Source organism: Setaria italica, chromosome IX (assembly GCF_000263155.2).
Source record: "Setaria italica strain Yugu1 chromosome IX, Setaria_italica_v2.0, whole genome shotgun sequence".
Taxonomy (NCBI): domain Eukaryota; kingdom Viridiplantae; phylum Streptophyta; class Magnoliopsida; order Poales; family Poaceae; genus Setaria; species Setaria italica.
The window spans coordinates 58148094-58166005 of NC_028458.1; the positions used below are offsets into that span (position 1 = coordinate 58148094).

The following is a 17912-nucleotide window of genomic DNA, read 5'->3' on the forward strand; positions in this document are numbered from 1 at the left end:
AATAAGGTCGCTCATCGAAGATTTCTTCTTCTTCTTGTTTTTTGCGAGCTACACAAATTGCCAGCCTGATCCGCGTGTCGTTTCTTTTCGTATCTGTCGATCGATTGGCGGTTCCAGTACAGCAGGTTGTTCCATTTCAATGCATGTTTATGCACTGCTAAGCGTTGATACCGGTTTTTTATCAGAATCAACCGCTGTGGTAAAGTTCTGCTGCTGTGGTAAAGTTCTGATGTCCGATAAAGTTAAGAGAAAGGGTATGTTGATGAAACCGCGTTGACTAGGATCAGCCGCGGGAGATCAGGATTCCGGAAGCTGATAGAAGACTAGAGAAAGCCTAATCCGAAGCGAAATCGAATCCACCGAATAAGAAAAAAACGTGGAGACTTGTCTTAGATAGTTTTTAGAAACAGTTGTAATAGTCATGTCGTAATCGACTAGAATTTTACCTTGCTTCAGGGTAAATATAAACCCATGAACTTTGTAACGAATAATCATCAATCAATCAATATATTCTTTCAGCACCGCGTCAAAATTCTAGGAGTAGGAGTAGAGTAATTTCGACGAGTTCCTTCCTGCAGGCACGGCTGCATCGGCTTCGATCTTAGACAAGCTTGTAAGTACGTCACCCGGTCATCAAGGCCTCTATAAGAACTTTCAAAGTTAAGTTTTATATTCTGATATTCGGGTGTGTGGCTAGTTATCGAGTTATCTTAGATTGCAAGTAGAACTTTCTAAGCTTTGTCCAATATTCTGCTTATTTTCGATGGTTGCTCACGGTTATCGAGTTGTTTGGTTTTATTAAGTTGCATCGTTTCGATCTCTTAATTCTATCAAGCACCCACATTTATTGAACGGTTTAGATCTGATTAGGTTGTCTTCATTGGCTCCCTTGCCTTGTTTAAACGTTCACCCCTTATCTGATCGTATTGCCTGGTAGATCTTGCATGCTTTTACTGCTTTATATATGCTAGGTCCGATAGATCTTTACCCCTGCCCCTCGTATTGCTAACCGTCGAGCCTTCAACGTCAGCATGCTACTGTTGAGAGCCGATGCATCGACTGTGTATCATCCATATCTCACAGAAGCATGATGACGTCATTGAGCCGATAGGGGCGCGTACGAGGCTTTGCTGCCGCGAGCTTGTCTGATTAAATTAGTGAGCCGAAGTTAATACCCTCTCACCGTGTTACCTTGTCTAAGTTCAATTACATGATCATGACATTGATTAGGATTCCATTAGCTTAATTAGCTCGTAAGCGGTAGGCAAGAGGTACTTGCTACTATGTTCTAATCTCTTAGGTTAATAGATGGATGTCAATGTTTCCCATTCGTGTTACCTTGTCTAAGTTCAATTACATTTATCAAGACACTGACTAGATCTGTTAGTCTATTTAGTGTGCGCATGGTTAGCAAGACTTCCTTTTATGGCTGTTGTTTTACGGTGCTTTATCTTAGCCCGTCAGCTCATATAGCCGATGGCACATGCTATTAATGCTTTATTTATTTACACCGCATGATTAAATTGAATACTTGTCTGTTGTGGTGTTTATTCCAGGAACGTCTACCCATAAGTTCGAAAGGCTTCGCCACCGATCAACTTAGGAATTTAATGTTTACCTTGTCAATTTTCAGACCTTGCACCACTCGCAAGCCGATTTGAAGCCTGCACTAGAGTTAAGCAGATCTTCCGGATCCTCCATGTTATCCAACGCAGAAGCTTGAAGTCCAGATTTTGCCAACACTAACAGATGCAAGTAGGGTGCCATTTGAGATTGTTCGATACTGTAGTACCCTAGTACGTACGTGGTACGGGCTACTCTTATTGCTGATGACAGTAAATACCACTGTCTCCTTGAAATAACCCTACAACTGTCCGACAGTTACATGTGGACAGATCTCAATCTCACGAATACAACCCCCAGAGCCGGCAAATGTCGACAATTGCCGGTAGTAGAGAGGTTACATACACTTGACTGCAACTGTTCGCTTGGTTCAGAATAATTGCTGACTTGCACAACCATATTGCAATTGCGAGCGGACCTCGTGACCGCGGGAACAAATTAAAGAAAGAAAACACGGGTAGACAGCATCATGATCCAGAAAATGGTGAAGAATCAATCTATCCGAGCAGGAGTAGCCAATCGATCCAAGCAGGAAAAGAAAGAAGAGGTCCAGTCTGACCAGCAGCCAGACTTGTTTGAAAGCTTGCCAAGTCTCAAAACACCTGCACGGCACGTGCCTCGTATTATTGAGGCATTTTCCAATCGGTCACCATGTCTCCCACGAATAATATACCTTGCTCCTTGACTTTTTCAGTTCAAACTCCCGTAGTTTGAAACTACTAATAGAAGGAATATTTTGCCATGTATGATTATACTACTCCACATTACTATATTACATTTATTTGATGAATGTAAGCACTTATTAATTTTAAAAGTGAACTGAGTACGTAGGGAAAAATCCACGTAGTATTTTTTTACGTTTGAAATATGAAAGAAGCCATGTATTAGTAAACCAAAATATATGCCGTGCATATTTAAAATGGAGGGACGAGTAGACTATAATCAAACGACAAAGAAGTGGGAAATGAGTTGTTTCAAATGGAATTAATGTGTTTCGCCAAAAAGAAAAAGGAAAATTCATGTGTTCCAAAGATACACGGTTCCAGCAACGTGGCGCCGTCCACTGACGAAACAAGCTAATCATCACTGTCTGATTTAAAACTCCAGCCAAGTACAGGCAACAAATAACGAGTGCTTGCTTTGCTGGCAAGAGCAAGGGCCAAAACATTTCAGGTTGCTGCTGCCAGAGAGCTAGCTGTTTCCGTCCAACTGTGTTTTCCACGTCTGTAATTACCTTAATACCTAGCTAGCTATTAATTTCACTTGAACTCAAAATACAATATATGAAAAATTCTGAGGTGATAATAATTAATAACTGATAAGGCAGGCATTCACATAGAACTGTATTGTAAACGTTCTCCTACTAGGAGTAGGAGTAGTAACTATTTCAATCTTCTTAATATAAAGATATGCAACTTTCCTGCGTATTCTCGAATAAAAAAATTAGGAGTAAGAGTACACCACACTATGAAGAGCATTGTTAGGTAGAGCAACCAAAAACCCATTACATTATTAGACAGAGCAACCAAAAACCCATTGCATTATTAGACAGAGCAACAAAACCCCATTGCATGTTGCTACTAATCCTACCAAACGTATCCTCCCTCTCTATTCATATTCTAGGTACAACACAACTCCTTTCTCTCCATATCAAATCCATATTCCACCAAATTAAAAACATCACATCTCTTATCAATTCTATGACACCAATTTTAGCATACCAAAAAGATCAAATCAAACAAGCCGTTTCATAGAACTGAAACTGAAACCCCAAATGATATGTGAAACGCACTCTGGCTGCCTAGATTTGCCGCTGCTTTTTTCTATCGCAAAGTCCCCCACCTTCTTTGACCGCCAGAACGCCGTGGCCCACTCCAATTTCCCCTTCCTCTTCAAAAGCCCAGAAGGCCCCTCCCTCGTCTCGGCAACAGGAACAGCAAACAGCAGGGGCACACCGCACACACGACGACACGAGCCCGAACCAGCGCGCCCCGTCACAAAGCCAAGGCGTCATGCCGCTGCGCGCCGCGAGCGGCGCCGGCGCTGGCGCCCTGGTCGCAATCGCCTATGCCGCCGTCGCGCTCGCGGCGCTGCGCCTGCTGCTGTCCTACAAGTCGGCGCTCTACGCGCTGCGCCGGCTGTGGCGGTGCGCCGACGAGTGGGCGCAGGCGTACCAGTACCACGAGGTGCCGCGCTTCGCGTGCGACGGCGCCGAGAACCCGCTCTTCCGCAAGGCCGCCGCGTACGTGGCGGCGCTGCCGTCGCTGGAGGACGCCGACGCCACGTCCGTGCTCTCGTCGGCGTCCAGGACCAACGGCGGCCTCTCGCTCCAGCTCGGCCCGGGCCACACCGCGCGGGACGCGTTCCTCGGCGCGCGCCTCGCGTGGACCAACACCGACGACGACCGCCTGGTGCTGCGCGTGCGCCGCCACGACCGCACCCGCGTGCTGCGCCCCTACCTGCAGCACGTCGAGTCCGTCGCCGACGAGATGGAGCAGCGCCGGCGCGAGCTGCGGCTCTTCGCCAACACCGGCGTGGACGGGACCACCGGCGCGCCGCGGTGGGCGTCGGCGCCCTTCACCCACCCGGCCACGCTCGACGCGGTGGCCATGGACCCGGACCTCAAGGCCCGTGTCCGCGCCGACCTCGAGAGCTTCCTCAAGGGCCGCGCCTACTACCACCGCCTCGGCCGCGCCTGGCGCCGGAGCTACCTCCTCTACGGCCCGCCGGGCACCGGCAAGTCTACGTTCGCGGCGGCCATGGCGCGCTTCCTGGGCTACGACGTCTACGACATCGACCTCTCCCGCGCCGGCAACGACGACCTCCGCGCGCTGCTCATGCACACCACCCCGCGCTCGCTCATCCTCGTCGAGGACCTGGACCGGTACGTCCAGGGAGGCGGGGACGGCGAGGCGCGGGCTGCGAGGGTGCTGAGCTTCATGGACGGCGTCGCCTCCTGCTGCGGCGAGGAGCGGGTGATGGTGTTCACGATGCGCGGCGGCAAGGACGCCGTGGACGCGGCGGTGGTGCGGCCGGGGCGGCTAGACGTGCACATCCACTTCACGCTCTGCGACTTCGAGGCGTTCAAGGCGCTGGCCAGCAACTACCTGGGGCTCAAGGACCACAAGCTCTACCCGCAGGTGGAGGAGGGCTTCCACGCCGGCGCACGCCTCAGCCCCGCCGAGCTCGGCGAGATCATGCTCGCCAACCGCGCCTCACCGAGCCGCGCGCTCCGCAACGTCATCACCAAGCTGCAGCACGTGTCCGGCGGAGGCGCGCCGCCGCGGCACCCGGCACACAAGCGTAACACCAGCTGGTCCGGGGCCGGGCAGCAGTGGGAGGAGCAGCCGGCGCGCGCTAGCGCGGAATCCACGGAGGCCGACGAGACGGCCGCCCCGGCGGGCGGCGGGGTGTTCGGCAAGGACGCGCCGATGAGGGAGTTCAAGAAGCTGTACGGGCTGATCAAGATCAGGAGCCGGAGGGAGGGCGCCGGCGTCGCGCCACTGGAAGGCGACGCGCACGGGCCGCCGACGCCGGGCAACCACGACAGGGAGCGCTGATCACTTCCTGCTGCTAGATGGTGGTAGAATTGTAGTGGCCACTGGCCAGCCAAAAAAAAAAAGCCATTTTGTTTTGTTTTCTTTCTGTTGCAATTTACGCTAGTTATTAGTGACTGGGAAGAAATACAGTCGGAGGAAGATAAAACTGGAGGACTGAGTGATGTACATGCGAGGCAGTCTTGTCATGTGTGGTTTCAATTCTTGCTAGCAGTCAGACAATTTTCCTGCTACATCAGGGCCAAAGAAAAACAAAAGTAGTGGAAAAAATGGGAGAAGTTCATGAAGTTCGCTCAGAATTTTGTCTGCAAAGTAACCACTTGGTAGGGCATCTACATCAAAGATTGTGTTCTTCCTCCTTGCATCGATCGAGCAAATATCAGTGCAGTTCCAACATCCAACTCCCAACACCCGGTCCCAAGTATCATCAGCAAGGCGCATTCAGTTGGGAAATTGACTGGATCGCCATCGCGGGGGGCAGTTATTGGCCCCGTCAGACCGGTCTGCCTCTCCCTCCGGCCGCTGCAACTTGCGCCTGATCCGACAGCGACGACTCCGCGGCGTCCAGCGCGGCAGCACCCGGGCGTCCAGTGCATTTCTTTTCTGCAGGGGCCATGCTAATAATGGCCTAAATGGCCACTCATCAGTCATCACGCGCGCATGCACCTCGCCGTCGCCGCCGCCGTCACGCCGGCCGTTCCCCCGTCCGGTGGCAGCGCGCGCACGCGGAGGATCTGAGCTACAACTGGGGAGCATGTTTCTATCGGCTCTGACGGCTGGAGCTATATATCTTTGTGATGACAGTGAGATTACTTTGGGTTAACTGCAATATCCTTCTGCTGCTGCTGCTAATGATTGGTTAGGGCGTTGCTTTGGTGTATTTGTTTTGTTTAGGATGGTGCTCGTATGGTTGCAGTATCAGTTTAGCTGTTCCAGGTCTTAAGCTTGATACACGCGCAGCCCAAAAGAAAGAAAGGGGTGCAAGCGCATGATCTGTATGTCATGTTTGCGCATGATGACATGAAAGGGAAGTCTTCGAAATTTTGTCAGGAAGCTGCAATCATATAGTACAAAAGTAATACTAGTACGATTACACAATAAAGAATCTCGATCGTGGCACTTGGTATATTGAAATCTGTCCGAGTCGGTGTACGTACAACGTCTGCCGTAAGTTACTGGCACCAAAAGAACGTGACCCAAAAGCATACCAGGCCGTGTTTAGTTTGGCGAATTTGGGGTGCTAAATTACTGTTACAGCACTGTAGCACACTGTAGCGTTTCGTTTGTATTTGTGAATTATTGTCCAAATATTGACTAATTAGGCTCAAAAGATTCGTCTCGCAAAGTACAACAAAACTGTGCAATTAGTTTTTAATTTCATCTACATTTAGTACTCCATGCATGTACCGCAAGTTTGATGTGATGGGGAATCTTCTTTTTGCATAGTGTCAAAGTTGGGAGTTGGGAGTAACTAAACATGGCCCCAGTAGACCATATAACCATCCAATGTAGGCCTTTTGGGGAACAGAACTTACCATGATGTTCAGGCATGGGGGAGCCTTTTTTTCACCGGAGAAGCCACGCGGTGGCCTTTTGGCTCGTGCCTACTACTAGTACTCCTACTTTGAATTGAATTCGCTTCTGATCTTCTGAATCGGCAGGCATGAGACAATCTACTGAAACCCTGAAAAGCCGTGAATGCAAGGATGGATTGCTTGTCAGGCACACCAATCCTCATCTTCTTTCACAGCTTTTCAGAAGCTTTTGTCCTCAATGATGATTGCTGCTGCTCACTCCTACCACATCGCTGCAGGGTGCACAGCACCACAGGCATGTCCTGGCCAGAATTCAGACAGAGACGGGTCACGGACCAGGACGAACTCAATTCGATTCATCAATGCGATGGATGGTTTTGGACCCGGGTTAGGTGTTGAAATTTTCGCTTGACCGATCCGCATGCTCCACAACGTTGATAAGAACAGGTTTAGTCGACTAAACTATAGCATCCGTACCCCTTAATCAATGGTCATGGTTTGCTGACTATTCTGACACACACATTATGGCTATGACTTCGGTCAAACGAGGGCCAAAACTTTGAACGAAATTATCAGGAGCCCTACAACGATGGAATTCTAAAATAGGTGCAAATCTAAACTTTCGCTTTGTAAAATAGCGCGTAACAGCATGAAAAGGTGTTTCGAAACAGCAGCGATTGTATTTGCAAAAACAAGGCGCTAACTTATACAGTAAGTTGCTACATATACATCCTGCTGTTCCTAGACGCGATGCGATTATTCTCGCAGTCTTTCTGCGGTACAATGGTACTATACTGCTATACTAGTATATTAGAGGCTGGCATCATGGCCATCTCAACGATCGGTGCGACCAAAATGAACGCACACTGCCAAAAACAGCAACTAAAACTCACTCAACAACTAAACCCCGACTATAGCGGATCGACCGAATATACATATCTGTAGCAACAGGTCAATCCCAAGGCGACCATCGATGATCATACACCTCGAAGAGCTCTCCCCTCTCTCCTTCAAACTCATTGCAAGTACTCAATTTTGCGCAGCAATATTCTTCTCTGATGAGACCCGGAGTTAGCTGGCTCTGCACCAATGCACCTTAAAAACCTTGAGGGCAACCAGTGAGGCAAGCCTCGATTGCATCACCCCGGAGCATGCTGCTTTTAGTTCCCCTCCTACTAGTAAGAAAAGGCCCTCTTTAACACATCACGCCTCCTCATTTTCGTCCTCTCTCCTGTCAACAATTTCTTCTTGGCAGTACAGCGCATTTAGCTCTCCTTGCAGCTGAAAGCAATACAGGGGATCATGAGTCGTGAACAGGCGCACGGTCTAAAATATTCACTTAAGGAGTACTAGGATATTTGGCATTTTAGTTATATTAGGTATAACTGAAAACATGTTTCGGGAGCCATAACAGGAATGCACTATCTTATTAGCATGGGTAAAGATTCTCTACAAGCAACTGTAGTCTGCATTGAAATGCAGTCAAACTAATATTCATTTTGGACACTAAGGCTCCAAAAGTTCTAGTGATAATATTACTGATTTTTCTAAAGGCTGCTATTGAATAATGCGAACAATAACATATGTGCTTCCAAGTGCTAACAAAGGAAAGTAACCAGAAATAGCCAGATACAGACCTGAACATGTTTCAGCTTTGCCGCAATCAATTCATCAGTTAAAGAAATCATTCTGCAAGGGGGCAATATAAAATACATTATTGACCACAAATAATGATTACAATGAAATAGCACGATTAGTGAAGAAAGAAAAAAGTAGCATCTCAATCAAATCTTGGTTGCAGCTTCTGGAGCATAACAAACTTGAAAACAGATTTCGTGGGTCGTTGGGTTTGTAGAGTATGTTAGCTGACTTAAGACCTTCGAGGACCAATTTCTACAGGCAGCTTAAACCAATTTGATCTGAAATCTGTTTTCAAGATACAAGTCCCGAATCCACTAAAGTTCACATGATTTCCTAATTCAGATAAAATAGAAACTAAACCACTATATCTAAGCTAAATAACAATCAAGATGTCATGAACTTCAGCTCTTCGCTGTATGCCACATTGCATTATCATCCTAAATAGCCAAATTTGCTGCACCTTGCTGTGTGTAATTTAAGAATTCCTATGCAAAAGCTATTTTTCCAGATAAACTACCCCCAAACTTATAAACAATTGGATTGGTTAATAACTAAGTTGTTTAGGGTCCGAAACTGAACCAAAATTCCCATGCCTAGGGTGAGAAATCAATTCAAAATGCCTATGCCTCAGCATGCACAGCATCCCCCATGCCTTGCCAATGGCCTTCCATTCCAACTCAAGGTAGCAAAGCTATGAATGGTGGCCGGAGGGGGTGAGGAAGGAGATAAACATTTTAAGTGCTGCCAGGCAGTAAAAATGACGAAGTGCAATAACCAGAGGCAAAGGAGGTAATGAAAAACAGCAAGGTGTGCATAGCATCAACGCGTATCCCACAACCCCGTTCCTCAACCCGGTTGACCCAGGCGATGGCATGAGGTGAGTGGCAACACAAGGCAAGTCGGCAATGTGTGGCAGTTGGGCTGGGACTAATTATAAAGCAAGCAGGTAACAAAGGGCAGCAGCTCACATCTTGAAATGATGTTATATTATGTTATGTTGACTAATACCATGAAGTGGAGAGTGAGACATCAATGGCAGGTAGAAGCATGGAATGAGGCAGGGAACTACACGAGAGGAAAGTTTTCAAAATTCAAAGTTTTGAATCATTGAAAGATGTAATTGCCCCTTATAAAAATAACGGACCTACCTAGATTGTAATTCAAAAATTTTAACAAGTATGGAGCGTTCTCCCTCAGCCGTAGATGCTTCAACCTGCCAAAATATTGTGAACAGATTTATGAGCTGACCATCAAAATCTTTCCATGAGACAAATTTACGATATGAAGCTGAGCTTCTTACCACCGTATCACTTCCAATACTCTGAACTCTTGACTGGTCTGCTGGATAAAATCAATGATTTTTAAAAATAAATTGAAAAACAAAAAGAAAAGAGCATTCAGAAATAAAGAGGAAAACACGTACCATCAACTCTCTCATTTTGCTGCAAACTACTTAGTAGGTTTGTAATCAGATCCTGGAGCGAGGAAATGGAAAATCGTTACAATACTATAGATAAATGGATGCTTACAGTACATTAAGCTGGTTGCATACTTGCTGAAATACGGTCTGCTTTACAAGGTTTTGAAGATGGGGAATCAGAACTGATGAAGATACAGAGCTATTGCAGAGTTCCTTCCGTTGATGACTAGTAGACTGCAATAACAAATACCAGTTAAACAAAACTGTGTGTCATTTCCTTTAAGGCAAGGAGGCAGTTTTGCTTCAGGAAATAAAAAATATCCCAACAACATTGCTTCCGAGATAAAAAACTATAAATTTAGCATGTAAATCTGTTATTGCAGTAAGCATTTAAAAGCTTTTAGTATCCAAGAAGTGGTACAATTAGAGAATGATAGCATACCATTGTCTTGGCATTAACTGACCAATCACCGACACTTGCTGATTTTCTCAGTGAAGGTCCCTGAAAAGCTCCAGTGTTAGCCATGATGAATGCACATATCTCAGTGGAGTGTAAAAAGTTCTTTATGAACAATAGATCATTCCTAAATTCTTTTTTTTCTCGAACAATCATTCCTAAATTCGTACCTCTTGCAATTTGCATGAGGCACTGCTCATTGGAACTTCTTGAACCTGCAAAGTAGACTTTATTTTTAGATTATTTGCTTGAAGCGATCTTGTTCAGTCAAGGGAGGGCAACCCACCTTTGCAAGATCCACATTCTCAGATGTCACTGAGAAGCGGCCTTTAATTTCCACCATAGTACGCTTAGGTTTATCACCCAAAGAGCCTACATAACCTGTAATAATCAACAGAATATCATGTCTTTCAATGCAAAAATAACTAGAGCAACTGACATATTAAACAACTTAGATGTACATTACAAAAGTCAAGAACAACTTAAGTACGCTGCAATGCTACATTAACAAGGATGTGCATGTAGGTCTATTATGTACATACACAAAAGAGATCAGCAGTTGAAGGTTTTATCCTACCAGCAGATGATCGAATAGGAGCAGAAAGACTGTTTGCAGAAGCACGAGTTGGGAGTGACAGAGGACCGCTAAGATTATTGGTTCTTCTTGTACCATTCTTTTGTTTATCAGATACAGATTGACCTCCTACATCCCTGTCATAAGTAACCATGATGATAAAAAATCCTTGAAGCATACAAGGCATAAGCTAAACTGCTTAAAAACATGTATTTTTTAAGAAAGTCAAAATTCAAAATGGTATTCAGTGCTTTAAGACTCAGATATCCAAATCGTCTAACAATGACTCAGATATCCAATTCGGCCATGACCAAAATGTAATGGGGATTATTGAGAATTGAAATGGAAGAGTTTTGATTAACAGAATATAAATCAGATTAAAGTAAATCTTATAATATTAATAACATGTTCAACAAAGTTTGTTAAACGCACCTTTCAACAATGTGACCCCTTTCAGTCATCGAACTATTATGCAGGCCAGATTGCATAATTGGACCAGAATATGTCCTTTGTTTTTGCCTGACTTCACTTTTACAATTTTTCCCATCTGGTGATGTAGAGGGCAACAAATCAATTTCTGATCCTGGATTTTTAGGTCCATCAGCCTTCCTTTCACTATGGGCACTACCATTATTGGAAGACAATGCTTCACTTCTTTCGGGGCCATTTTGACCTTGCTCAGCAGAAGTTCTTTCACTGAAATATAACAGAAGACTATGAACGAACTACCCATACTGAGGCATGAAACATATACAGCAACTGTAATATGCATGGAGGTTCACCGATCCATCTGTACAAACAAACTTTGATTCAAGATCATCAATATGGATCATGAAAAAACAGAGAAAGATTGGAATATAACATTAACAATGAAAACAAAAACAAAACTCGACCAGGGGGAGACACGTCCCCCTGATTTTGTCTTAAGAAGATTGTGCCGTGACTCAAACCCGAGCTGGCTCAGCGAACCGCTTCTTTGGCATGTTCTTCTGACCAGTTGCACCGTGTGAGTGTTGGCATTAACAATGAAAACTAAAGGATGCAAAAATGTTTAGATTTTACCCACCTGCAGTTATTTCCATTCAACTGTGTCGGCTTTCCAAAATGACCGTCAGAAGATGTATCCTGGCAATAGAGCATTTAGAAGTGACTTACATCAACCATGTAGTGTACACATTGCTGATGCATATAATAACCCAGCTATAACTCAACAGAGTAGGCAGTTTTTTTCTTTTTGCTATTTAAAATAAAGAGAAACTGTGAAGTATCAAAACAAAAGGGTTGCAGATTTTTTTTATGTACCCAGAGGAGAAAAAACCGGTGTCACAAAGGAAGTCTGGAAAAGCATCCATAAAGAAGCACTTTACCGTTCATTGTTTTTGGCCCCACATAAACACGTCTTAGTCTCAATTCTAAAATGGTAATCTTTTCTCCCTTCTTTGTCAAAATACACATGGTATTCTTTTCCCAGATCAAGATACATATACGATATTACGATTTATATTATTTGATGGCTCTGTATAGCTTTCTTATGAAGCTTTCTTACTAGTGGACAGGGTTAAGGTCTTTCTTAAACAAAAGCAAAAGAAGTCAAGCAAACCTTATCAATGTCTGTTATTCTAGCACTGTCATCGTCTTCTTTTAATTCAAGTGGATCGTCATCACAAATCTGCAAAGTTATACAGCTTACTTGTGAGGCAAAAATGCATCCATTTTTAGAACATCCGAGGAAGGTACCATAGCAATAGAAGATTAAAAAAATCTAATGATTTACCAGTGATGCTTGAGCCTTTAGATCCTCGATATCAAAGTTCCATGCACTAACACCTCGTTGGTACTCACTCTGTTACATAAACCATCATACCATGAGAACTAGTCGCATAAATGTGTACAAGCACGGAAGTAAATATTGTGTCAATGCAAATAAAAACACATAATGATGTGCCACATAACGAAACAATACAATAAGCAAAAAACATCTTGCAAGACAAGGTATTATCTAAGAAATTAAATTTAAAGTTAGTTAATTGTTTACATGTGAAATACATAGCTAACAGTCATTTGAGCACCATGTCCATATACTGGAGTCGCATAAATCTTTAAGTGTTCAAGGGATTAGCTTCCGGAACCTACCATTGTTTTGTGATTTAAAATTTCTTCAACTCTGAAGAGATGGGGCATAGAAGTGCCTCCCTAGAACAGAAGAAGTTTGCAAGTTCTTTTTATACAGACCATTGCTTCTGCTGAAACATGTTTGAGCATTCATCTTCTTTACCACAATGAGTCGCATCATCTAAGTGATCGTTTTTTAGCATTAATTTTTATTCCTAAAAAACTAGCATCATATGGTTGTGAAACAAGTCCTACTTTGTCGCATCGTTCAACCAATAAGCATCGGGAAATACCAGCATACTCGTGCAGGCTATTGAAAGAATGCTATCACAACTTAAATTTCATTTTTCATAAGGCTATGATTTTGGTCATATATATTCCTACCCTATTTAGTAAAATTTGTTTCAAGCCACATCTGTTAACCAAAGCATCTTTAAGGCTAACATTGTCCAACCATCCAACTAAACTGAAGCAGAAAATTTCGCCTATACAATGGATACATCAAGCCTGCTCCAGGAAAAAAAAGTTTCTGGAGAGAAAAATAGGCAAAGTACACTTTCACGAACCATGGAAAGTGCTTCCTGTTCTGAAGAAGGCATTCTCTTCAAAGCCAGCTGTGCTGCATCTTTTAGCTGGAAATACAGAGTCATTCACTAAGAAACACTGTCACAACTCACAAGCATTAAGTAAAAAGAAACAAGAAGAAAGTGCATAGAAACAAACCTGGAGTGCCTTAACCCGATCCCAAAGAGGGGGCAAATCAGTTAAAACACTCTTAACGGTCAGCTCCGGAGGCTTTGCATTCTTGAAAAAAGAATGCTTAAGTAACTTTTCAGCTGTTGGCCTCTTTGTTTGATCTTTCACCAAGCACATCGCAACCATTTCCTTGAAGGACTGGTTACAACTGAAAACTTCCATTAGAAGAGCAAAAACAATAGTCTGACATAATGGCCAAACTACGTAGATAATGACAGAAACAAGCACTGACATAAAGATAGTGCCAGAAAACTAGAAAGCATTCGCTACCCAAGCATTAACCAAAAGGACTACTACTACCTTTGAGAATTTTTTATCGCGGTCATAATCAAGACCTGGAGGAGCATTTTGAAGCGTCATGAGAAGAACCTGAGCCACCATGGAAATCCTCGATTAACATTGAATACACACACATTCCTTCATGGAAATCGTTATTGAACCATAAAGTTTGTAAAGTTGGATAACTAACTTCACAGATAAGACTACCCATGCTCATAATAGTTTTACAAGCCACTGGCAATCAGTAAGTCCAAATAAGTATTCACGAAAGAATGTGTGCACATGTAGCTTGCAGAGAAACTACCCAATGGGAGAAAGGGTGTATTTTTTAGCATATATCGGATAACTAAATGAGTAAGACCACATATACTTCACTTTCAAATAGCTAGCTTGGTGAAATTTAAAATTCAACAAAACCGATGCATCAGTTATCAAGCATTCAAGCTTCCCAGAAATATTTCTTTACACAATGCCCCGTTCTGTAAGAGCTAAAGGGGAAAAAGATTTCGCATCTTAATTTGCAGAGAGCAAATGACTCATTACCTTCATGGGAGGATACTTCGAAAAGGGAGCATGTCCATGTGCTAGCTCCAGTGCAGTTATTCCAAATGACCATATATCAGCTCTGTACAAAGGATCAATAGTTGTTAGAAGATCTCACTTACAATAGCAATCTAGGAAACTAAAATACAGATGTAAAAGCTACAATTCAACAAACATGATTTTTACATCAGTACTAGGGGTGTGCATGGGTTACGTAACCCACCCAATCCAACCGCTTAAAATCCACCCAAATCCGTGAGAAGGATTGATAAATGGATTGGGTGGATATGGGTTACGACCCATTTGACCCATGGGTTGGGCACAGCACGGCGGAGGACCATGATGTAAGGTGATGATCTGGGGACCATGGCAGCCGGCACGACCAGGGCATTGCATCTTCGTGGCTGGCACCGTTGCTACCCACCACAGCGCGGCGGCCATGATGATGCGCGTGGCACCGCGGGCATGCATGCGCGGAGCGTGAGCTCAGCCGCGGCAGCGCAACGGCCATGGTGACGTCGAGCTCACATGGGCGGCGCATGCCAGACTGCCAGGCCACAGCGGTGCGGCGGCCCTGGCGACGCATGCGGCGACGTCGGGTTCGCATGTGCGGCGTGCACCCGGCTGCGGCAACACGCCGGCGCACCGACCCCACCGCAAGGCCCATCCGCTAACTTGGGGTCATGTGCGTTCATGATGAAGCTGTTGAGCGTGCGTCCGTCGGTGCAGATGGTGCCATCAACGGACGACGGTCTTTGCGTGCTGGCTCAGCAGCAGGAGCCCCAACAGAGCCACACCCAGCAGCAGCTCACTGGACTTGGACACCATCGCCAATGTGCATATGTGGGCAGGGTCTAATCCACCAGCGCATGCTAATGCTTACCCACCCAGCTACCCACCAGAACCACCCAATCCAAACCCATCTAATTAGTCTATCATGGGTGGGTCCAAAAATCCGTCCCAACCTGTGTAAACCCACCCATGCACACCCCTACAATCACATAGTATAAGTGAAAAAAAAATAATAGGGAAGTTTGCCCAGAAAACTTTTGGAAAAAAAATAATAGGGAAGTTTTACATCAGTACAATCACAAAGCTAAAAAGATTGGAGAAGGATTCCCTCAAAGGGTTCAACATGTTGATTCAGCTGGTTGCATGGGAAATTTTGAAGCATCAGAATGACCGGCTTTAACGGAGCTTCACCTAACCCAAATAAGATATTGCAGGAGGTGCTAAATGAAGCATCCTCGTGGTGTGCTGCCAGAGAAAAAGATCTCCGCGGGCTTTCAGTCTGATAGGAGTTTTTCTTTTCCTTTTTGGTATCTCAGTCACCAATTTCACGCATGTGGAGCGAATGTTATAAGTTAGTAGGCAGTTTGGGTCTGTAACCTAACAAACCTTTTATTATCCTATTAATGAAATGACACGCAAATCTCCAATGTGTTCCAAGAAAAAAAAAGGTTGTGTGATAAAGCGATGGTAATATTATGATCAATCAAACTAAGCATGTGCAATGTAGAATGCATCCGAATGTATTCTACAGTGGCAAACAAAACATAGGTATTGAAATTCACTGCATACTTGAAGTTATATCCGGTTCCAGGCTGGAGAACTTCTGGAGCCATCCTAAACACCGAATAAAATAACAAAAAACGTGTCAAAATATTTATAAATTGTAATACCTACTGAAACAATAGCAGAAAAGATTTAGAAAAGAAACATAATTACCAGCATGGCGTTCCCACAAATGTATTTCTAGCCCTTTGCCTATCACCTCTATCAAACATGCAAGCAGAGACGCCGAAGTCCCCAAGCTTGACTACACCAGGACTATCAATAAGGATATTACCTGCCTGCAATAATGATATGTTGAGCAAAGGCACTAACAAAATAATCCCAAACAAACCCTGCAGTTGACAAGCTAACCTTCACATCACGATGAATATGTCCTTGCCTATGGAGGTATTCTAGGGCTTTGAGTGTTTCCTTAAGAATAGAGGCGATAATAGGCTCATCAAAACCATCAGGATATGCAACCTTCATGAGGTGCAAACATGAACCCTCTGACATGAATGGCATTACCACCCAAAGGTTATGATCCACAACAAATGAGCAGTAAGACCTGATGATGTTAGGGTGATCTATCAAGCTCATAGTTTGAGCTTCCTTTCTTACATCATCCTGCATACAATATATAGATACTACTGTGAGATGATTACAGTTGACAAATGGGCACAGCAAGAGACCCGAAATTGGACAGAAACAGTACATGTGCGTATTCATTAATCCTGAAAAGTGTTTTCATGGACAGGAATAAAGTTTGGCACTTCAAGCAAACAAATAGCATGTCTGGTGATATTAGACTAACACAAGATGCTGACATGATCCACAGCAATGGGGATACAAGTTTTTCTTAAAAGAAATCAGATGGGTAATAGCATGTTGAAGCCCATTTAATCCAGATCAGTAAGAAAGTAACTGCATCCCCATCCTAGAAGCCGTAGGTATATGTATGAGGCTCCCGACCAGCTGCAAGCAAAAATTGCAAGATGCCAGCATCAATGGTACAAGCGACACAACCGGAAATTGAAAACGCAACTAACTATTGAGGCGGTTAACTCCCTCGATTATCTCCAACCCCACTAACAACAGTCTACAGCCTGATAATGATTTGCGAACCCAATCGCTTCAGCAACAAGCCCCCCAAAAAAATAGCTACAGTTAGATCGATCATTCAACTAATCACACACCGTATCAGGTGCGCCCAATCAACATCTACATCCATCGTCAAAAGACACTAGCGAACCCTAGGAATCGAGCGGTGAAGGAAGTTTCCAGAGGAGCTCACAAGGTTACTGTTGACCCGATCGAGATCCAGGCACTTCACAGCGACCGTTCGGTTGGTTGGGATGAACACCGCGCGGTAGACGACGGCGTTGGCGCCGTAGCCCACTTCCTCCAGCAGGCGGTAGTCGCCGGGCGACACGGTGAACGCCGGCACCGCCGCCGGCGTGGGCACGGAGGACCGCCGCATACTCGCGCTCCTCACCATGGCTACGGGCCGTGCTTGCTCAGAGCCACCGGCTCCTAGCTCCGGCGATCGCCGGCGGCGGCTGGGAGCTTGACCCGTGTCGCGCGCTGGGGACTGGACAGAGAAAGAGAGAGAGGAGAAGACGGGGGGGAGATTGAGAGAAGAGAAAGGAGTGGGGATTTTGGGAAAGGGAGGAGTAATTATTTTGGCGTGACGTGGCTGACGTGGGGCCCGAGAGGCGGGGCTTGTTACTTGTGCCGCAGCCAATGACGTGTGGGCCCGAAAGTGTGGGTCCGTGATGGCAGTGGCGATGGTGGTTGGTGTCTGTGAGAGATCGGAGAGTGATTCGGGGCGGCAGATGCAGCCGACTGTCTGAGAGATCTC

At 45.0% G+C, this 17912-nt stretch overlaps 2 protein-coding genes across 5 annotated transcripts; one reads left to right on the forward strand and one right to left on the reverse strand.

Annotated features, from left to right (window-relative positions):
- Positions 1 to 3478: 3478 nt before the first annotated feature.
- LOC101775542 (AAA-ATPase At2g46620) lies at positions 3479 to 5522 on the forward strand. Its single transcript, XM_004985947.3, has one exon. It carries the CDS (start codon positions 3636 to 3638, stop codon positions 5181 to 5183), a length of 1548 nt encoding a protein of 515 aa, XP_004986004.1. The 5' UTR covers positions 3479 to 3635; the 3' UTR covers positions 5184 to 5522.
- A 1849-nt stretch (positions 5523 to 7371) lies between these two features.
- Positions 7372 to 17696, reverse strand: LOC101775953 (serine/threonine-protein kinase BLUS1). 4 transcript variants are annotated; one of them, XR_002675824.1, is made up of 23 exons: positions 17346 to 17695; positions 16424 to 16678; positions 16226 to 16350; positions 16079 to 16123; positions 14498 to 14579; positions 13976 to 14044; positions 13643 to 13813; positions 13486 to 13551; positions 12582 to 12650; positions 12408 to 12476; positions 11874 to 11932; positions 11240 to 11503; positions 10811 to 10944; positions 10520 to 10614; positions 10404 to 10448; positions 10219 to 10278; positions 9909 to 10010; positions 9780 to 9831; positions 9657 to 9694; positions 9505 to 9569; positions 9365 to 9421; positions 8353 to 8404; positions 7372 to 7996 (listed from the first exon to the last, which is right to left on the reverse strand). XR_002675824.1 is itself a non-coding variant. In XM_022823105.1 (22 exons), the coding sequence occupies exons 1-22, from the start codon at positions 17547 to 17549 to the stop codon at positions 7919 to 7921; spliced, it is 2199 nt and encodes a 732-aa protein (XP_022678840.1). In that variant the 5' UTR covers positions 17550 to 17694; the 3' UTR covers positions 7372 to 7918. The 4 variants fall into 4 exon arrangements, 2 of the variants coding, with proteins under 2 accessions (XP_022678840.1, XP_004986005.1); XR_002675823.1 differs by having other exon boundaries at positions 7906 to 7996; positions 9657 to 9697; positions 17346 to 17696; XM_022823105.1 differs by lacking the exon at positions 9365 to 9421 and having other exon boundaries at positions 17346 to 17694.
- Positions 17697 to 17912: the final 216 nt, after the last annotated feature.

Bases quoted from the DNA above. Each gene is read 5' to 3' on its own strand.
- LOC101775953 (XM_004985948.2), bottom strand. From the start codon at position 17,549: ATGGTGAGGAGCGCGAGTATGCGGCGGTCCTCCGTGCCCACGCCGGCG. The intron at 14,045-14,497 runs GTAATGAGTCAT...ATGGTGGCTCAG, and splicing joins CGAAGTATCCTCCCATGAAG to GTTCTTCTCATGACGCTTCA. The intron at 12,651-13,485 runs GTTCGTGAAAGT...TTTATGTAACAG, and splicing joins AACAGGAAGCACTTTCCATG to AGTGAGTACCAACGAGGTGT.
- LOC101775542 (XM_004985947.3), top strand. From the start codon at position 3,636: ATGCCGCTGCGCGCCGCGAGCGGCGCCGGCGCTGGCGCCCTGGTCGCA.